Source organism: Pogoniulus pusillus, chromosome 21 (assembly GCF_015220805.1).
Source record: "Pogoniulus pusillus isolate bPogPus1 chromosome 21, bPogPus1.pri, whole genome shotgun sequence".
NCBI classification, from domain to species: domain Eukaryota; kingdom Metazoa; phylum Chordata; class Aves; order Piciformes; family Lybiidae; genus Pogoniulus; species Pogoniulus pusillus.
Genome location: NC_087284.1, coordinates 7,698,220 through 7,717,064, shown reverse-complemented (window position 1 = coordinate 7,717,064; position 18,845 = coordinate 7,698,220). Strand labels below are relative to the sequence as shown.

Sequence of the window (18,845 nt, the reverse complement as noted above, 5' to 3'; positions counted from 1 at the left end):
GCCTGTTACAGTGTTCTGTCACTCTCACAGTGAAAAAATTCCTCCTCATGTTTAAATGAAACTTCCTATGCCTCAACTACCACCCATTGCCCCTTGCCCTGTCACCAGGCACCACTGAGCAGAGCCTGGCTACAGCCTCCTGCCACTCAACCTTTACATATTTATAAACATTGATGAGGTCACCTCTCAGTCTCCTCTTCTCCAAGCTAAAGAGCCCCAGCTCCCTCAGTTTCTCCTCATAAGAGAGATGTTCCATTCCATTGATCATCTTTGTGGCTCTGTGCTCGACTCTCTCAAGCAGTTCTGTGTCCCTCTTGAACTGAGGGCCCCAGAACTGGACACAGTACTCTCCCTGCTGGGGCTGCATCTGGAGTACAGGGGCAGGAGAACCTCTCTCAACTTACTAGTTACAGTCCTAATACACCCCAGAAAGGCATTGGCCCTCCTGGGCACAAGAGCACATTGCTGGCTCATGGTTAACCTCTCATCAACTAGGACCCCCAAATCATTTTCCCTTTCACTGCCTCCCAGCAGGTCATTCCCCAACCTATACTGCTCCCTGGGCTTGTTCTTTTCCAGGTGAAAGACTCTGCACTTGCCCCCCTCACCCTCCACATGCCTTCTCCCCACCATGCCTCTTTACCCCCATACCAAAAGAATTTGTGACACAGCACAGAAATTCAGCTTGGCAGCCCCAGCCACCTTGGGCTTAACTGGCAGCATCTCCAAGGTTCGCAACCAGGCCTCTCTCTTCTGCAGGAGATAAGAACCTGGGCATCCTTCCCAGGAGGAGAGATGAGGGAAAAAGGAAGATACTGACTTTTCAGGTAGTTTTTATAGGGATGCAGCATTATGGCAAGGAGTATGAAGATTACACTTTCCAGTACACCTCCTGAAGGGCTGTAACTTTGTGGCCCTTAAAGGTACCCCCAGCCTCAAACTGGCACAAACAGGTATTGTGAATGCACTCAGATACTTTGGCACTGCTTTGTTGTAAGAAGTTCTTGACAGGAGCTCTCTTCTCTTTCTGCCTAGGAAGCTCTGCAGAAGATCCGTCAGAAGAACACCATGAGACGTGAAGTCACTGTCGAGTTAAGCAGCCAAGGATTCTGGAAGACAGGGATACGCTCTGATGTCTGCCAGGTGACTGAACCACAGAGGTGTTCTGAAGTAGTCTTCCATCTTGATAGCTTCCATTTACATCTTGCAAGGGTTTGCTGTGATTCTAGGATGAAGAAATACATCTAAATGAATACCTTAGCCTCAGTAAGGTCCACTTAGGGAACTATTCTAGTGTCCCATCCACACAAAGTTACTTTAACAGTTTTATTTTTCTTGCCACTGGTTGCTGAGCTCTAGGGAGAAGGAGTAGGAATGGCCAGTTTGAGGCCATTTGGCTGGCTCTTTAAAAAACAAGTTTTACAGAGAAGCATGAAGAAATAACCTTTTAACTTGAAAGTAAATAAGGCCACTACAACTAACTTATGGATTAAAACAGGTGACACTGAGTAGGAAGATATCTTTCAGATACTCTGTTTTACATGCTTGACTTCTCCAAGGTACAGGTCTCTGCCAGATCATATTCTGAAGCATCTGACAGCCACCAGCTTTGTGACATGATAAAAATCAGTGCACTTTTCATGTGTTGTTATGTTGGTGAAGTTCAAACAGTTACAACAGCTGAATAAACTCGAGGTACATTTGAATCTCTTCAGCTGTTGCTTTGGGGATGTAATTTAAGAATTAAATGCTCAGGTTGCTAAGCAAAGGTGTAGGTAGAAATCCCATTGTGGTTAAGTCTGATAAGGCCAAAGGGGAGCTTGTGATGGGAGAGAAATGCTAATAACTAAAATTGCTGCTCCTTCTGTCTGAAACATTTCTTTTGATTCTACTGTTCTTTCTGAAGTCAAAGAGAATAGCTGAAAAGCTTCTGCTCACATAGCTGAGGAATATTTCAGCCCTTTTCTATTTTTTTTGTTGTGAAGTGTATTTTTACAAGTTAAGTAAACAGTGTAAGCTTCTAATTTAGTAGCTTTGAAACAATTCCATATTATTCATAGTATATCTCCTGTGATTCATCTTACTGTCTTCTTGGATATTCCTGGTTTGTTTGCTTGTTGAAGGGCAGTAAAACACCAAAGAACAATGGCAGTAAAACTATTTCAGGCTTTTGTGCCCATCTGTAGCTATAACATGTAAATCAGTCAGTTGTGGTGTGGAGGTTCCTTGATTTGATTTCTTTGAGAGGCCAAGAGTAGGCAAACTGTGTCTGTAAATGAAAGATTGCTGCTCTTGCTATATATTTTCTCTTGGATTAAAGACAACTTGAAACTAAATGCACATAAATCAACTCCGTGGGCAGAGCTAAAGTGCAGTGCTATAAAATTAATGTTCTTAAAAGCATTAGTTTATAAGAGTGAAACTCTTTTAGGTCACTCTGGCAGCTTATAGGTATTGTAAGTTCCACATAGCAGTAGTGATGCGGATCTTTGCAGTCACAGAAATGAACCACCTGGAGAGGCAGAAGAAGGGTGAGGGAGATGATTCCAAAATGGCAGTATTCTGCCAGGCTCACTTGAAGTTACCTAGAAGATGAAGTGCACTAATTGGCCACTAACCTTGACAGTTTGGTGGGATGGGGCTAATGAGACCCCATCCATCCTCCTCTCCTCCCCCAGCCAGTATCGTTGCCTGTATTGCTGCTGGTGTGCCCTCAACAACTGTGTTAAGTGTTCAGGGTGAGGAGAGAAAAGATGCATTTTAAAATCTTTCATCTCACCTGGTTCCTCCTTACTAGATTCAGATCAGGGGCATTTGCCAGCCTGGGGTATGGTGGCACTAGGTAAGGGTGTCTGAGAGAGTCCCTGCCTTGGCACGGTAGCTGCAGCAAGAGAAGAATGTGCAGCAGAGTTAGAATCAGGTTACATTAGGGAAAAAAAAGGCTGCAAGATTGCTTGTATGTTTATAACCAGATGCAACTGATGAGGCTGCACCTCAAATATTGTCTTCAGTTTTGAGCTACTCACTACAAGAAAGACATTGAGGTGCTGGTGCATGTCCAGAGAAGGGCAACAGAGCTGGTGAAGAGTCTAGAGAACAAGCCTTATGAGGAGCAACTGAGGGTACCAGCATTGTTTAGCCTGGAGAGGAGGTTGAAGGGAGACCTCATTGCTCTCTAAAGCTACCTGAAAAGAAGTTGTAGAGGCATAATGATAGAACAAGGGGTAACAGTTCTAAACTGGAAGAGAGCAGATGTAGATTACACATGAGAAATAAATTCTTTACTGTGAAAGTATTGAGACCCTGGAAGAGATTGCACAGAAGTTGTGGCTGCCCCCTTCTTGGGAGTGTTCAAGGCCAGGCTGGATGAAGCTTTGAGTAACTCAGTCTAAGTGGAAGTTGTCCCTGCCCATCGCAGAAGAGGCTGGAGCAAGATGAGCTTTAAAGTCCCTTCCAACCTAACCCATTCCCTGAAGGTGCTTCTTCCCTAAAGTTAAGAGGCAGAGGGGAAATGATCTGCCTTCAGCTTTGGTACTAGCCTAAAACTGCAGGCTGTTAATGAGAAGGTACAAACAGAGAGCACCATATTCAGGGACAAGTTATTGAAAGTTGATGTTTCTGGTGAGCAGACATTTTTTTAACCTCATTAAAAATACACAAGACTGGTTCTATATGTTTTATTTAGTCTGAGTGGGGCTTTTCCCACTGCCATTATGCAGTGGGACAGAACTGATTTAATTAAGTGACAATAAAGGTTTGAAAGCAGTGATTTATTTATTTAATCATCTAAACCAAACCAGTAAAACTCAGTGTGACAAGTGGAAAGTCTTTGTATTTATACCTCAATTGAATGCTCAGCACTGAATTTGAGTGCTTTTCCATATTGCACTTGTGTTTTTCAGCACGCAATGATGCTTCCTGTCCTCACCCACCATGTCCGCTACCATCAGTGCCTGATGCATTTGGACAAATTGATAGGCTACACTTTTCGAGATAGGTGCTTGCTGCAGGTAAGAGAAAGAAAAGGTCAAACTACTTTTTGGGTTGTCTTCTTCATATTACTGACTTTATCCTGTACAATCCCAAGAATTGCAGTGTATTGCCACAGCTTGCATATCCTTGATTCCTTGTACTGCAGATCTTTTTCCAGAAGTTAGTTATCAGTGACCTGACAGTTCTGGGTTAGCAGGTGGATTTCAGGTTTTGAAATAGGTTTCTCAGGGAGGCAGTGGAGTGGTCCCTGGAGGTATTCAAAAACATGTGGACATGGCACTTTGGGGCACGATTTAATGGCTGTGGTAGTCTTATATGGAAGCTTGGACCTTAGAGGTCTCTTCCAACCAAAACAATCCTATGGTTCTATGATCCCAAGAGACTTCTGACCAGAATCCTCAATCACATGTGTGGGCAGACACCTACCATTGCTCCAGAGGTGGGGCTGGATTTGCTTGGCATGTGTAGAAATGCAAACATGCCTCCAGAAAATGGCAGGAATGTTGCTCATGTATTTCTGTGCAGGTGATTTTTTTTAGATACTTGTAAAGAATACATTAGTCTGCAGCTGAGTGTATGAGCCTTGCTAGTTCATTTTCAGTCTGTTGTTCCAAAAAGCAACTTATGCATTGTCTTTTCACTAGCTATAAATGGAAAATTGAAAAGGAAATGGCAAACTTCAGCACTTCATTTCTACAAAGATGTGATAAAATTCTTGCCTCTAATAAACAAGGGCAGGAACTTGGGAGAATTTCTTAGGTGTTTCAGATACATCCATGTCACATAACTGGGTCGTTCATGTAAGGGCATGTTTGCAAATGCTCAGTTCCAGAATCCTCTCTCCCTTTGCCATTTTTCTGAAGTTACTGGAAGACTTCTGCTCATGATTTCTCCCTGAAATAAGCAACATTTCTCTGGGAGGGGAATTTTCTCTTTAAGTTCAAAACATTCAGTTTCTGTATGTCTATGACAACTTTACTCCCAAACTGTTTTAAGCAGAGGCCTATGGAGAAACCTCATAGCTTCTCTGTTTTCTAGAAGGTGGTTTCCAGAGCTTGTGCTACAGAAACTTTTGTTAACTATTAAGAATCTTGTAAGATATAGTTGTTAGCAAGCTACTTTATTTCTGATATCAAAGATAAAAATGTAGTGATGGAAATCTTCAAAATGGTGAAACTTAAACACACAAACTAAAAAACAGGTTGCAGTTGGAAAGGAGAGAAGGCATAAACTCAGATGTGTTACCATTAGTCTACTGGAGAGGGTCCAACAGAGAGCTACAAGGATGACTGGGGGATTTGAACATCTCTCCTATGAAGAAAGACTGAGAGAACTGGGGCTCCTTAGGATGGAGAAGAGAAGGCTGAAATTGAATCTTATTAGTGTCTATAAGTACCTGAGGAGTGGGTGTCAAGATGAAGGTGCCAGGCCTTTTTTTGATAATGTCTACTGATGGGAGAAGGAGCAATGGGTACAAGCTGGAACATAGAAGGCTCCACCTCAACACAAGTAGATGCTTTTTTACAGTGAGGGTGACAGAGCCCTGGAACAGGCTGCCCAGAGAGATTGTGGAATCTCTGGAGACTTTCAAAACCCACCTGGATGCATTCCTGTGTGGCCTGCCCTAGGTGATCCTGCTTCGGAAGGGGGCTTAGACTCAGTCTCTAGAGGTCCCTTCCAACCCCTACATCTGTGATTAATGTTTAGTTATACCAAAAGGACTTCTTAATGCTTAATCTCTATTATTTTTTTTTTTAACTCACAAACTTGTTCCAGAGGAGGAAGCTTTTTACAAATGCATATAGCTCCAGTCACCTACTTAAGCATTGGCAATATTAAATGTTTAATTTTGCATTGATTTTTACCTGTTTTAGCATGAGGTCAGGACAAGAAAGATGACTCTAATGTAACCATCAGAGAAGTTGTAATGTGTCATCCAGTTCTGGTAGAGCAGAAATTAAGACTCTGCAATTATGACAAATGTTGTTATTAGCAGGGAATTAAAAAGGACTTGGAGAAAGTTCCTACTGATGCTTAAATATAATTTGACTCTGACATAATTCAGATAGACTTCTCTAAGTCTTGTGTTTGGAAAGCCACAGACAATGTTTGCATGAACTGCTGGAGTGTCTTTGCCCACAGCCTGCAGTGCCATCCTTGAAAGTCTTTCAGAAATCATTTTCTGCAGCTTGAATTTGCCACTTGCCACTGTATTACGTACAGGATGTATACATTTGTGTCCAGAGAAGGGCAACAAGGCTGCTGAGGGGTCTTGAGCACAGCCACGTGAGGAGCAGCTGTGATTCTTTAGCCTGGAGAAGAGGAGGCTCAGGAGAGACCTCATTGTTGTCTACTACTACCTGAAATGAGGTTGTGGCCAGGTGGGGATTGTTCTCTCAGGCAGCTAGTGACAGAATGAGGGGACAGAGTCTCAAGCTATGCTAGGGGAGATTTAGGCTGGATGTTAGGAAAAAATTCCTCACAGAAAGAGTGATTGGACATTGGAGTGGGCTGCCCAGGGAGGTGGTGGAGTCCCCATCCCTGGAAATGTCTAAAAAGAGACTGGATGTGGCACTTGGTGCCACAGTTTATTTGATTAGATTGTGTCGGGTGATAGGTTGGACTTGAGGATCTTGAAGGTCTTTTCCAACCTGATTGTTTCTGTGATTTATACATGCATAATATTTATTGTGTATATGCATATAAAACTTTTGGGTGGATCCAGGTAAAGAAAGACAAAATCTGTGAGTGTAGTGTTAGTGGCAGCAGCAGAATAAGCTTTTGGTAATGCTAGATGGTACAAATGTTAACCACTAGACACAGTCTTCTATTGCTCTTCACTTTGAATTGAAAAGTGGCCCTATACAGCTGGGAGCGGAGTTCTTCTGTGAATAACCATGCCAAAGGTAACACATTGTTTGTTTGTAAGTAGGAAAGTTCTATAGATATTTAAACAGCCTAAATCAAATATATGAGTGTTTGAAAAGCTCTTTTAGTTGTTTATATATTTTTAACATAAATATTTATGCTGCAGTGGTAGAGTGTACTGAAATCAGGTCAGCAAAGCTGGTAAACAAAACTCTTAGGGCAAATTGACAGTTCATGGTTTTTCTCTTCTAAACTTTTTATTTATTTATTTTAAGGAAAAAAAAAAAGCCTGCTGAAAGTTAATTAGTTGAAGTGATGATAAGGCATAAATGTTGCTTCTTTCTGACATCTGAAAAAGAACATCCTATGTTTAAATTGCTGGAACCAAGCTGCTAATCACTTTGTAGCTTTTCTTCAAGCTAAAAAAAAATATCGTTTTTTTAGGTACCAGTCTAATATTTTTTTCTACATTTGCAAAAATACATCTAAGACTTTTTTCCCCCCTGTATTTGCTACATTATAGCTTGCCATGACTCATCCAAGTCATCACTTAAACTTTGGAATGAATCCAGACCATGCCAGAAATTCCTTATCCAACTGTGGGATTCGACAGCCAAAGTATGGAGATAGAAAAGTTCACCATATGCACATGAGAAAAAAAGGTATGCTGCTGCACCACTACCTCACACCGAGTCAGGGAGAACACTTTTTGTTCCTTGATCAACAGCCAGCTGAGTATGAGCCAGCAGTGTGCCCAGGTGCCCAAGAAGGCAAATAGCATCCTGCTTGGCCTGTATCATAAAGAGTGTGGCCATCAGGACCAGGCAAGTGACTGTCCCCCTGTACTAAAGCACTGGTGAGGCCATAACTTAAGTAGTGTGTTCAGTTTTGGGCCCCTCACTACAAAAAGGACACTGAGGTGCTGGAGTGTGTCCAGAGAAGGGCAGTGATGCTGTTGAAGGGTCTGGAGAACAGGTGTTATGCAGAGCAGCTAAGGGAACTTTGCTATTTAGTCTGGAGAAAAGGAGGCTGAAGACAACTTGCTGCTCTCTGCAACTACCTAAAAGGAGGTTTTAATGATGTTCATGTTGGTCTTTCCTCCTTAATGACAAAAGGAAGTATCCTCCAGTTGCATCTTTTCTTCACTGGAAGGATTATCAAACATTGGAATAGGCTTCCCAGGGTGGTGGTTAAATCTCCATCCCTGGAGGTGTAAGGTACATAGTTTAGCACCAGACTTGACAGAACTAGGTAATGGTTGGACTCAGTAATCCAAATAAAGCAATTCTATGATTCTGCTGTTTTGTTGGCCATTGCTTTTCTGAGAGATCACTTCAGTGGAGGATGTTAATGTTATACACAGAGAGCAGTGATATCTAAGTGATTGGATTTTGTAAATTGATCACCAAATATGGGGCTGAGAAAAAACAACCACAGTAGATGAGAGGATGCATTTTCCTTGGGTTTTGGCAAGTATTGTTTTCTTAAGTTGCTGCTCAACATCCTAAGCAAATTGTAAGATGTTGGTCTTATTAATGTGAAAATATGTGCTCTGTCTGCTGCAAATATTCCTTACCTTTTAAAAGCATATTCAGCTGTAATGAAGTCAATCTTTTTGTATTTATGTAATATTTAGAATGTCTTTTTCATGCTCTGGTGGTGTTTGTTTCATTTGTCTTTCTGAATACAAAAATACAAGAATATTGTAATGGGACTGTGGTCAGTTAGGCAAAGAGCATCTGTAAGGACTATACTTGCTACGAGTAAAACCTGTAGATAACAGCATGAGCTTGTGTGCAGCAGTTGCAGAGAAATAGTTTGAGGAATAATTTTCTAAGCCTAGTCAAACTGAATTAGTGACTGTTTGGTTAATTGTGCATTGTTTGTATTTCTAGGGATAAACACCCTGATAAATATTATGTCACGTTTGGGACAAGATGATCCAGCTCCTTCCAGGTAATGAAAATAATTCTTTGTAAGGTGGGAAACTGTTACAGGGGGAGATGTAGAATAGAAACAACCAACTCACTGTCAGCAGCAGCTCTGGCAAATAGTTGAAATGAAAAGTCATTTTGAATTGACTCTTATATTATGAAGATGTGCTTAGCCTCCATTAGCAGTGACATGGTAAATGTTTGGTCAAACCTGCAGAAAACTACTGAGGAAGGCTTTTAATTGATAATTCTATCATTTTTTATTATCTTTGAAATGAGGAGGATTCAAAGGCCTGCAGAATAACAAATAGGATTTGTTGTGGTTATTATCATTGTTATAAACTGGATTCTCCGTTGTGTTTCCTCACAGTAGTACCTTCCTGGCATGGCACCTTGTTAACATGAGTGTGGTATTGAATGTGGGCTTGGGTGATTAACTGATCTAATTTAAAGACATATGCAAAAGCCATTGATATTGTAATGTAAATGATCCTTAAATCATTTAATGATCCTTAAACTAAGAATTCTGTGCAAATAAAGAATGTTTTAAGTTAGAGTGTACAGCCACAGGCACTGTAGTTAGCCAAAGTGAATAAAGAAAGCTTACAGGGCTAGTGCAAGAAAGTTGCATATGAAATCTCATAAATGCATGACCTAGAGGGCATGGAAGTTTTTAAGGCCAAGCTGGATGTAGTTCTGGGCAACCTGATCTAGTGGAAAGTGTCCCTGGCTTGCTTCAAGAGAAGCAAGAGGTGATTCTTTCCCTCTACACCACTCTGGTGAGACCCCATCTGGAGTACTGTGTCCAGTTCTGGAACCTCTATTACAAAAAAAGATCTGGATGTGCTGGAATGTGTTCAGAGAAGGGACTCGAGGATGATCAGAGGGCTGGAGCTCTTCTCCTATGGAGACAGACTGAGAGAGTTAAGCTCTTTGGTCTGGAGAGAAGGCTCTGAGGAGACCTTATTGTGGCCTTCCAGTAGTATCTGAAGGGGGCCTATAAGACAGCTGGTGAGGGACTTCTTAGGGTGTCAGGTAGTGATGGGAATGGATCCAAGGTAGAGGAGGGTAGATCTGGAAAAAGTTCTTCAGTATGAGGGTGGTGAGACACTGGAACAGGTTGCCCAGGGAGGTGCCAGAAGCCTCATCCCTGGATGTTTTTAAAACCAGGATGGATGTGATTTTGGACAAACTGATGTAGCGGAGGGTGGGAGGGTGTCTCTGCCCATGGCAGGGAAATTGAAACCAGATAATCTTTGAGGTTCCTTTCAGCCCTGACAGTTCTGTTTTAGTTAATTAATACTATCACTGGGACTTTCAAGAGTCGTCGTTCTGCAAGATGTTTGGGAATATCTGAAGGGGATCTACAGGAAGGCTGGGGAAAGACTGTTCAGCAAAGTCTGTAATGGTAGGATGAGGGGCAGTGGTTTGAAACTGGACCAGGGTAGATTTAGGTTGGACATCAGGAAGAAGTTCTGTACAATGAGAGTGATGAAATACTGGAACAGGTTGCCCAGGGATGTGCTTGAGACCCTTTTCCTGGAGGCATTCAAGGTCAGACTCTATGTGGCCCTGGGCACCCTGTTCTTGTTGGAGATGTCCCTGCTCACTGCAGAGAGGTTGGAGAAGATGACCTCTGAAGTGCCCCTTCCAACCTGATGCAATCTGTGAATCTGTAAATGGGAGAAGCTGAATTCCAAGTAAATTACTACAGTGTACCTCAAATACTATTTCTTTACATCACACCTCTTTCTTTGAGAGTCACCCCAAAGCTTATTTCAACCCTCTTAAAATAATGTGAGACAAGGCTAAATTGCATTAATTCTCACAAAATAACACACAAATAGAAAATCCCATTTCTGAGAGATCTGTAGTTTTTCTACACAGGGGAACTGAAGCATTGCTCCTACTTTGTTTTACACAGCAGAGGTAACTGAATTCCTTCAGCCCACAACAGAAGCCTGCTGTAGCAGGAATCAGACTACCTCTATAATTGCTGGGGGAATGCAAATTATAATAAAAGCTGGCAAACACTTGAGAAGAATCTTCTAGATTAAAGAAAAAAAAAACTCTTGTAGCATCAGCCTTGATTCTTTTGCAGTGAAGTCAGAACAGTGCTACTTATGTGCTTTGATGTTCACTGCAGAAATGGTTATGTATTTGAAGGCAAATTCCTGGTCTTTCTCAGCTGCTGTGTCCTGTTAGTTCTTTGTTAATATAAGCAGGCAGAGAGCTTGGAGGAAATGAAACTTTATGCAAGACAAAAGAAAATTAGGAGCAGCAATAAGAGAAAAGAAAATAAATGTAAGTTTCTGCTCACTCAGTGGCATCTTTGCATGCATTTTCTTGTGCAGCCATTTTCCCTTGGAGCTCAAAGGAAGTTCCAGAAAATGGGTCATTTACAGGTGCTGCCAAGAGTGAAAGTCCTTAGTCTCTTATAGCTCTGCCATGTGAAAGAATGTGTTGCAGTCATCACACCCTGCAGGTGTTGATGTTAATTACTTACACTGCCCTAGCTGCACGCACAGGACAGGCCGTTTGCTTCAATGACCTGGTGCTATCTGATGGACAAGGAAGGCAGACCTCGGTGCCAGTGAGCAGTACCATTTCCTTTCACCGTTTGTTAAGCTCTGAAGGAGACATAGGAAAATTTCAAAGGTGGTAGCATCAGTCCTGAATATCAGGATTCATGTAGTTGTTGTCCTTTTTTGGAAAGAACCTCCCAGATTTTGGGGGAGCGTGGTCATTTGCGTCTGGATGCCTTTAAGGAAACCACAGAGTTCCATCAGGTGCTCCAGAATGGGCTAGATAGGGCCAGGGGGTTTGGGGGAGTGTGGTCGGTTTTGTCTGGCTGCCTTTAAGGAAACCACAGAGTTCCATAAGGTGCTCCAGAATGGGCTAGATAGGGCCAGGGGGGAACACAGGAAATTGTGCTATTTCATCCTATAATGCCTGCATCCCTATAAAACTGGCTGTAGAGTCAATTTTCTTCCCTTTTCCCCCCCACTCTCTTCTCCTGGGAAGATGCACAGACTGTTATCTCTCCTTGCAGGGGGGTTTGCAGCCTGGCTCAGCCTTGGCAATGCTGCCAGTTGGGACCTGGAGCTGCCAAACCAAATATTAGCTGTGTCCCATTGCTTTGGTATGGGGGATAGAGAGGTACGGGGTGGGGGCATCTAAGGCCTGAATGGGGGAGATTTTTGGAAGGTTTGGCCTAATGGGTTTGTGGTAAGCCCATGTCAACAGACTGGGCCAAAGCCAACTAAGAATTTGTGTATTCTGTATTGCTGTGTACATGTGTGAGTAGTATTTCCATTTTCAATTTCCAATCTCTGTCCAATCCTGTGTGGAGCGTTTTACCCCTTTTGGAAAGAGGTAAAAGAGCATCTCTCTGCTCAAACCATGACAGAGAGGCTGCAAGAATGTCTGTAGTGGCTGATTAACAATCAATTCTGCTTTGTTCTCTTTTGATTGTGCTTTGTAAATAACTGGCATGTATTACTTAGCTGATGGTAAACCTTAAAATGCCTTTTTCAGGATTAACCACAACGAACGTTTAGAATTTCTGGGAGATGCTGTGGTGGAGTTCTTAACGAGGTAAGTGGGCAATCTGTCAACACTCCTCACCTTTCTGTGTTACTGTCATGTGGTTGGCTTTATTAAGCTTTGCAGTGTCTGCTTTAGGATTGTGCTTGTGTGCAGTCCTGCCTGATAATTGGAGCTGCACATCTGAAAATTCCGTCAGTGCTGATGAAACAGCAAAGAAGAGCACAGAATGAAAAGCCAGAGTTCCTGTTTCTTGCAGTTGGAATATGAAGTTGATTTGGGTTCGAGATTATTTAACTACAGCCAAGTTGAACTTTGTACTCTCTTTTTAAAGGAAGCATTTAGAATGCCAGTCTGTTTCCATGGGTCCTTTAGTTAAAAGTTGAAAAGCATTTATTGATAATATCAAATGTGGTGCAGTTCTTCTGTTTCTATTGGGGTTGGAGCTTCCATAACGTCAAGTTACTGGGTTTGGAGCTTCCCTAGTGTCAGCTATTGGAGTTGGAGCTTCCCTAGTGTTGGTGGTTATTTTATTGTGTTCAGTTTTGGGCACCTTGTTAAAAGAGGGATGTTGAGATGCTGGAGCAAGTGCAGAGGAGGGCAATGAAGCTGGTGAGGGGCCTGGAAAATAAATCTTATGAAGATTGAGGCAGCAGGGGATGGTTAGTCTGACAAAGAGGAAGAGACTGAGGGGAGACCTCCTTGCTGTCTTACAGCTACCTGGAAGGAGGTTGTGGAGAGGTTGGTGCTGGTCTCTTCTCAGAGGTAATTAGTGATAGAACAAGAGGGAATGGCCTCAAGCTGCGACTGGTTAGGTTTAGACTGGATATTAGGAAAAAAAATAGTTCAGGGAAAGAATGGTCAGGCATTGGAATGGGCTGCCCAGGTTGGTGGTGGAGTGTCCAACCCTGAATGTGTTTAAAAGTTGTTTGGATGTGGTGCTTGGGGATACAGTTTAGAGTGCACCTTGTAGAGTAGGGATATTGTTGGACTTGGTGATCCTGAGGGTCTCTTCCAACCTGAATGTGTCTGTGATTCTGTAATTATTAGGGTTGGAGCTTCCCTAGTGTCAGTTATTGAGGTTGGAGCTTCCCTAGTGTCTGTATGCAAATGCACAAATGTTGTTTAAAGTAACAACAAAAAACTCCCATGGCTTATCAAAAGCTGCTCCAGTTTTTGTTTGTTCAGAATATTCTGAAACCAGTGAATAGTACAGAGACATCATCATTTGCTTCCCTTGGCCTCTCCTCCTTGAGTACTGGAGGCAGGCACTTTCCACAGAATAAAGATCCATTTTCATCTGCTTTATTCTATCCTTTTAAATAGGGGAGCAATCTTGTTTACTGTAAAACTTCTATTTAAGCAAGTTTGTTGTCTGACTAACAAAAGCTCCCTTATCTCCATTCTCTGATCGCCTCTACTAGTCATTAGGTACTCAGAATTAAAAGCTATTAGTCCGTAAAGGTCTTCGCTGCCCTGAAAACTCCTGCCCTTTTCTCTCATAAAGCAGTGCAGCTGAGAAGATGTAAGTCTTGCTGGTTGAATTGTCTTGCATTTTTCTTTGTCATTGTTCATCAACCATCAGCTGGCTTTCTAAGCTAACTTTTGTCTCCATTCTGAATAACCTCAAGCTGTATTTATGTTCAATAGAGCATAGAAGCACCTATTTAAATCTGGTTTGGGTATTTTTTTTAATCTACCTCTCTTGACTTCAGCTCTCTGCTTTTGTTAATTTCGTGATGCTTGATTTGATTGCCTCTAAGTTTTATAGCAGTTCTTCTCTTTAAACTGTCTTTCATCCATCTGCACTTTACTCCCCGTGTACTGGAGTAATAAAATATTGTAATAATTAGTGCTATCCACTGCCTTGTGAGGTGTTGAAGACCTCTGCATTAACTTCTTTCCATCGTGGGTTAGGTGGCCATATGAAGGTAATCAGAGGCATTTATCTGTTACTCAGATGACTGGATTGGATCACTGAACAGCTTTTTGTTTAGTTTTTGTTATCTATCTTACTTGCATGATGACAAAACCCATTAAAGGCCGTTGAAAGTCTGAGTTTTACACTTTTTTTTCTTTTCCTGTGATGTTAATGACTTCACATATTTAATAAATACAAGTCTTTGGCTTCTGTTATTAGGCTTTGTTAGTATCTGTTAAAGTACTGTAAGAAACTTGTGTAATTAGCATCCTGAACGGTGGTCCAGCCTGAAGCAGAGGTGATGTCACCTCAAAGTACTGCACACCTGCAGGACTAAGTTTCTCAAGGCTGGCAGTTCCCTTGTGCTTTATTCCTCAGCATCCTCTAGGTGTCAATCTTGCTGAACCCACTGCTGTTTACGGAAACCTTCAGACGAGGAAACTTCTGGTTGTAGGAATTTAGAGACTATGCAGTGCCCAGTAGAAAAACAGCACTCCTCTCCTGCTGCCAGTCCTGTACTGTCAAATTTACTGAGCATTGTTTTAGTGTTTCTTTACTTTAATGCAAGCTGTTGCTGCCCTGGAAGGGACCTGTATTGCCAGTTAGGATCTGAGGAAAGGGCATGGTTCCCTAGAAGCACACATCTTTAACCAAATGCTGACAGCATCTGATTGGATTTTTGTTTTGCCAGTGTCCACTTGTACTACCTGTTTCCCACTCTGGAGGAAGGAGGATTAGCTACGTACCGCACTGCCATCGTCCAGAACCAACACCTGGCCATGCTAGCTAAGGTACAGTTTGATACGCCTCTGTTGGATACCCATGGGTGGGATACTGTTGACACATGGATTGCTTCCTGAGGGATCTGCTTGTTTTGAACATCCATGTCTTTACCAAGTTTTGTGCATGAGATTTAGATTACAGGAGTTCTTTGGAATTGGAAAGTAGATTTTAAGAACTAATTGAAACTAATACAAACACTTGGTGTTTTCTCCAAAAGATGTTTTTAAGAAGACTAATTTTTTTCAGGCAGAAGCATAAGTTTTTAGGATGCTTATGGTGAAGGAAGATTAAGGGACCTGAACAGCTCTTCTGTGAAGAAAGACTGAGGGAACTGGGGCTTTTTAGTCTTCAGAAGGCTGAGAAGGGATCTCATGAACATCTATAAATATCTGAGGGGTTGATTTCAGGATAAAGGTGCCAGGCTCTTTTTGGTGGTGCCCAGTGACGGGGCAAGGAACAGCGAGTACAAGCTAGAACACAGCAGGTTCCACCTCAACACAAAGAGACACTTCCTTATGGTGACAGTGACAGAGCACTGGAACAGGCTTACCCAGAGAGATTGCAGAGTCTCCTTCTCTGCAGACTTTCAAAACCTGTCATAGTGTGTTCCTGTGTGGCCTGCCCTAGGTGGCCCTGCTTTTGCAGGGGGCTTGGACTCAAATCTCTAGAGGTCCCTTCCAACCCCTAACACTTTCTGATTCTGTATGTACCTTTAAACTGCATGTGTAATGAAGCTGATCGTTTAAGTGAAGGAAAAAGCCCAAACTGTGAGTTTAAAAGAACTTGCTGATATTGTGTGGGGGAAACATAGCAGCAGGTGGGAGAAAAAGTGAGGGAAAAGAATCATTTTTGCCTACTCCCAAACCTATGCAGTCATTTTCAGATCCACTGTGAACTATGAAAGAAATAGGTTAGAAAGGCTTTCAGTGCAAGGTTGCATTATCTCATGGGAGAAAAAAATGAGATGCTTCTGAATTTTATTTCATGGAATTCTATGAATGACAAAGCATTTTACATCCCTACATGATACCAGGGGCTGGGAATATGATACATAAAGTTGCCCAAGTCTCTGTTTGTAGGTAATCTGGTGCTGATCATACTGGATTTTCTTAGCTTGTATTTAAAAAACCAGTCTGAGACTTACCGATGTAATGTACTGTGCATGCCTGCCTGCATGTCCGCTGTGTACTGCTGAGAATTTTCAAGTGCTCTTTTAATCCTCTTTGTTCACATTCACACAGTCATTTAAAGAAGCATATCCAGTCACGAGAGTTTGGCAAAGATGACATGATGTCTTTGCCCAGCTCTCAGGAGAGGCATAGGTCGTTCTCTTTTCTCAGGCAATCAGCAATAGAACCAGGGGACACAGTCTCAAGTTGTGCTGGGGGAGGTATAGACTTGATATTAGGAGAAGGCTATACACAGTGTGATTTGCCATTGGAATGGGCTGCCCAGGGAGGTGATGGAGTTGCCATCCCTCGAGGTGGTAAAGAGACTGGATGAGGCACTTAGTGCCATGGTCTAGTTGATTGAATTGGGCTGGGTGATAGGTTGGGCTGGATGAGCTTGGAGGTCTCTTCCAACCTGTTTGATTCTGTGATTCTAAGAGTGAACTCAATCACTCTGCTCCAAATATTTCTTTAGTGCCCTAGATAAGCATAAATTGATTGAAATGTTTCAAGTAAGAGCTTTGTTTACAAATGCAGTATTGAACTGCCTGACATTTAAATTCATGTTACTGTTTTAAAAGCTCATATATTCTTGAAATCATACTCAGCTTTTTACATGGTCAGTTTATTTACAACTTCTATTGCAATGGGTTTAAAACTCTATTTGTATTAGATGCAAGTGTAAATATTAAATATCTGTACATTCCTGATTCCTTTTTTCTCTTCTATATCTTATACAATGTTTCTGATTTCATCCCCTTGATTATCCCTTGCGTTCATTTCACTTAAGTCTCAGCTCTCCAACTTCTTTTAGGCATCTGGAATGCAGTTTGAGGATGAAACAATACAATTGTGTAGCTTCTAAGGGACATTGTAGCAGAAGTTTTAAAACTAGTTTGAGACTTTTCATGATCAGGAAAGAAGAAGCCAAATGCATGCAAAAAAGCTGAATGCAAGCTCAAAACCCAGATGAGCTGCTAGAGATGGAGGTGACACAGCGACACACGAACAACAGCTGTTAACATGAGCAAATGGCAACAATCTGTGAGGAGTTCACATTCAGTACAGAAGAACGTTCAGTGTTTATGCTGACTCTTAACAAGTGTTCCCTGCACTTTATAAAATGTGATGGAACATTGCAGGTGGTAATTCCCTGTCTTCTGGGGCAGTGAGTAGGCTGTCATTCACTGGAAAAACGAACATTCCTTTTTTGTTTGCAGTGAAATGCAAACAACACCACAAACTGCTTGGTCTTCACTTTTACCTCTTAAATATGCTTCAGAAGGATGAAGTTGAAAATTAACGAATATTAGTCAGTAGAAACTGACAACCATTTGGGAAGAGCATATTTGCATGCAAACTTTGCAAGAGGCACAAATATTTTCTTGAAAAATCCCAACAATGGGTTTGTGTCAAAAAGATGAATGTATAAAGAGAATCTAGCAGCTCTGGCTGGCATTTCTATAGCAGAACTACCGTGTATTATATAAAACACCTGGCTCACTACCTGCGATTGTGACTGGCAAGCAGAACTGTGGTCAAGGCAAGGGATGAATGTTAATGCTGCACACTCGAAAGAAGGAAAAGCAAGCTAGGTGGCACTGCAGATTCAAGTATCAGTCTTCTAGTTGCAGTGCCCAGAGGCTTTTGTTGCTGCCACCTGTTGAAGCCCTTAGAGGAAAAAGCCAGATGTTTGGTGGATTGCGGCTACCAGAGTTAGAGCTCCCGCTCTTCTCACTGTTCTACTTTATCTGCTTCTCGTAGGCACATGTTTTTTTTCCTTCCCTCAGCGTTGACTCCTGTCCTTTAAGTGTCCCTTTGGCACTTCTGAAGGCAAGTCAGATGAGGGCAGACTACCAGCAAGAACTACAGCACACTGCAGCAGCCAGCCCATCAGTAGCAGGCTATTTTTCTGTCACCTCTTCAGCCTGCCTTTTGAACTCGGTTCTAAATCTCACTAGTAACATATTTCAGTCTGGCTTCTCTTGACAATTTGACAATCCTGGCTTTCCCACGCTATCACACTCCAGTTGCTTGCTTCTGATAAACAAATATGAAGTCTTCTAATTTTAGTCTGTGTCTGAACTGAAAGTATGGAGAAAATCTTTTCAAGTTCTCTCAGATTCAGTTGCTGCCTATTAGTGGAATTGAGCTCGAGTGAGGAGAACTGGTACTCTTACACTTCTAAAGCCATGGTTTTAACTCTTTCCACATGTTCTGCAGAAGCTGGAACTAGATCGATTTATGCTTTATGCTCATGGTCCAGACCTTTGCAGGGAGTCGGATCTCCGCCACGCCATGGCCAACTGCTTTGAAGCCCTAATAGGTAACCCAAGTGTACTTCTGTGTGTAGGCAGTGATGTTTTAATGTGTCTACATGCCATGTTGAATGTGCTGGAGGAAATATGTGTCGAGTAGTATTAGAAAGGGTAGGCAATAGTAAATCTTAAGTCTTCATCTCTTTCCATGTCCTGCTGCACATATGCTGTGTGTGTGTAACATGAGTGTGCAGTAATACAATGAAAAATTTCCTTTTCTGCATCCTGCCTCCCACACAGAGAAGGTGCACCCATTTCATACTGTCGTGGCACAGCACTTCTCCCTCACTGCATAACACCATCTCTCATGTGC

At 42.1% G+C, this 18,845-nt stretch overlaps 1 protein-coding gene across 1 annotated transcript in view; it reads left to right on the top strand.

Annotated features, from left to right (window-relative positions):
* Positions 1-18,845, top strand: part of DROSHA (drosha ribonuclease III) — an 88,612-nt gene that overhangs the window by 46,631 nt on the left and 23,136 nt on the right. Inside the window, exons 16-22 of the mRNA XM_064160832.1 lie at positions 1,036-1,143; positions 3,903-4,010; positions 7,385-7,523; positions 8,757-8,817; positions 12,333-12,392; positions 14,954-15,053; positions 18,438-18,540. Coding sequence (XP_064016902.1) covers positions 1,036-1,143; positions 3,903-4,010; positions 7,385-7,523; positions 8,757-8,817; positions 12,333-12,392; positions 14,954-15,053; positions 18,438-18,540 — 679 coding nt within the window. The remainder of the gene's footprint in view (positions 1-1,035; positions 1,144-3,902; positions 4,011-7,384; positions 7,524-8,756; positions 8,818-12,332; positions 12,393-14,953; positions 15,054-18,437; positions 18,541-18,845) is intronic.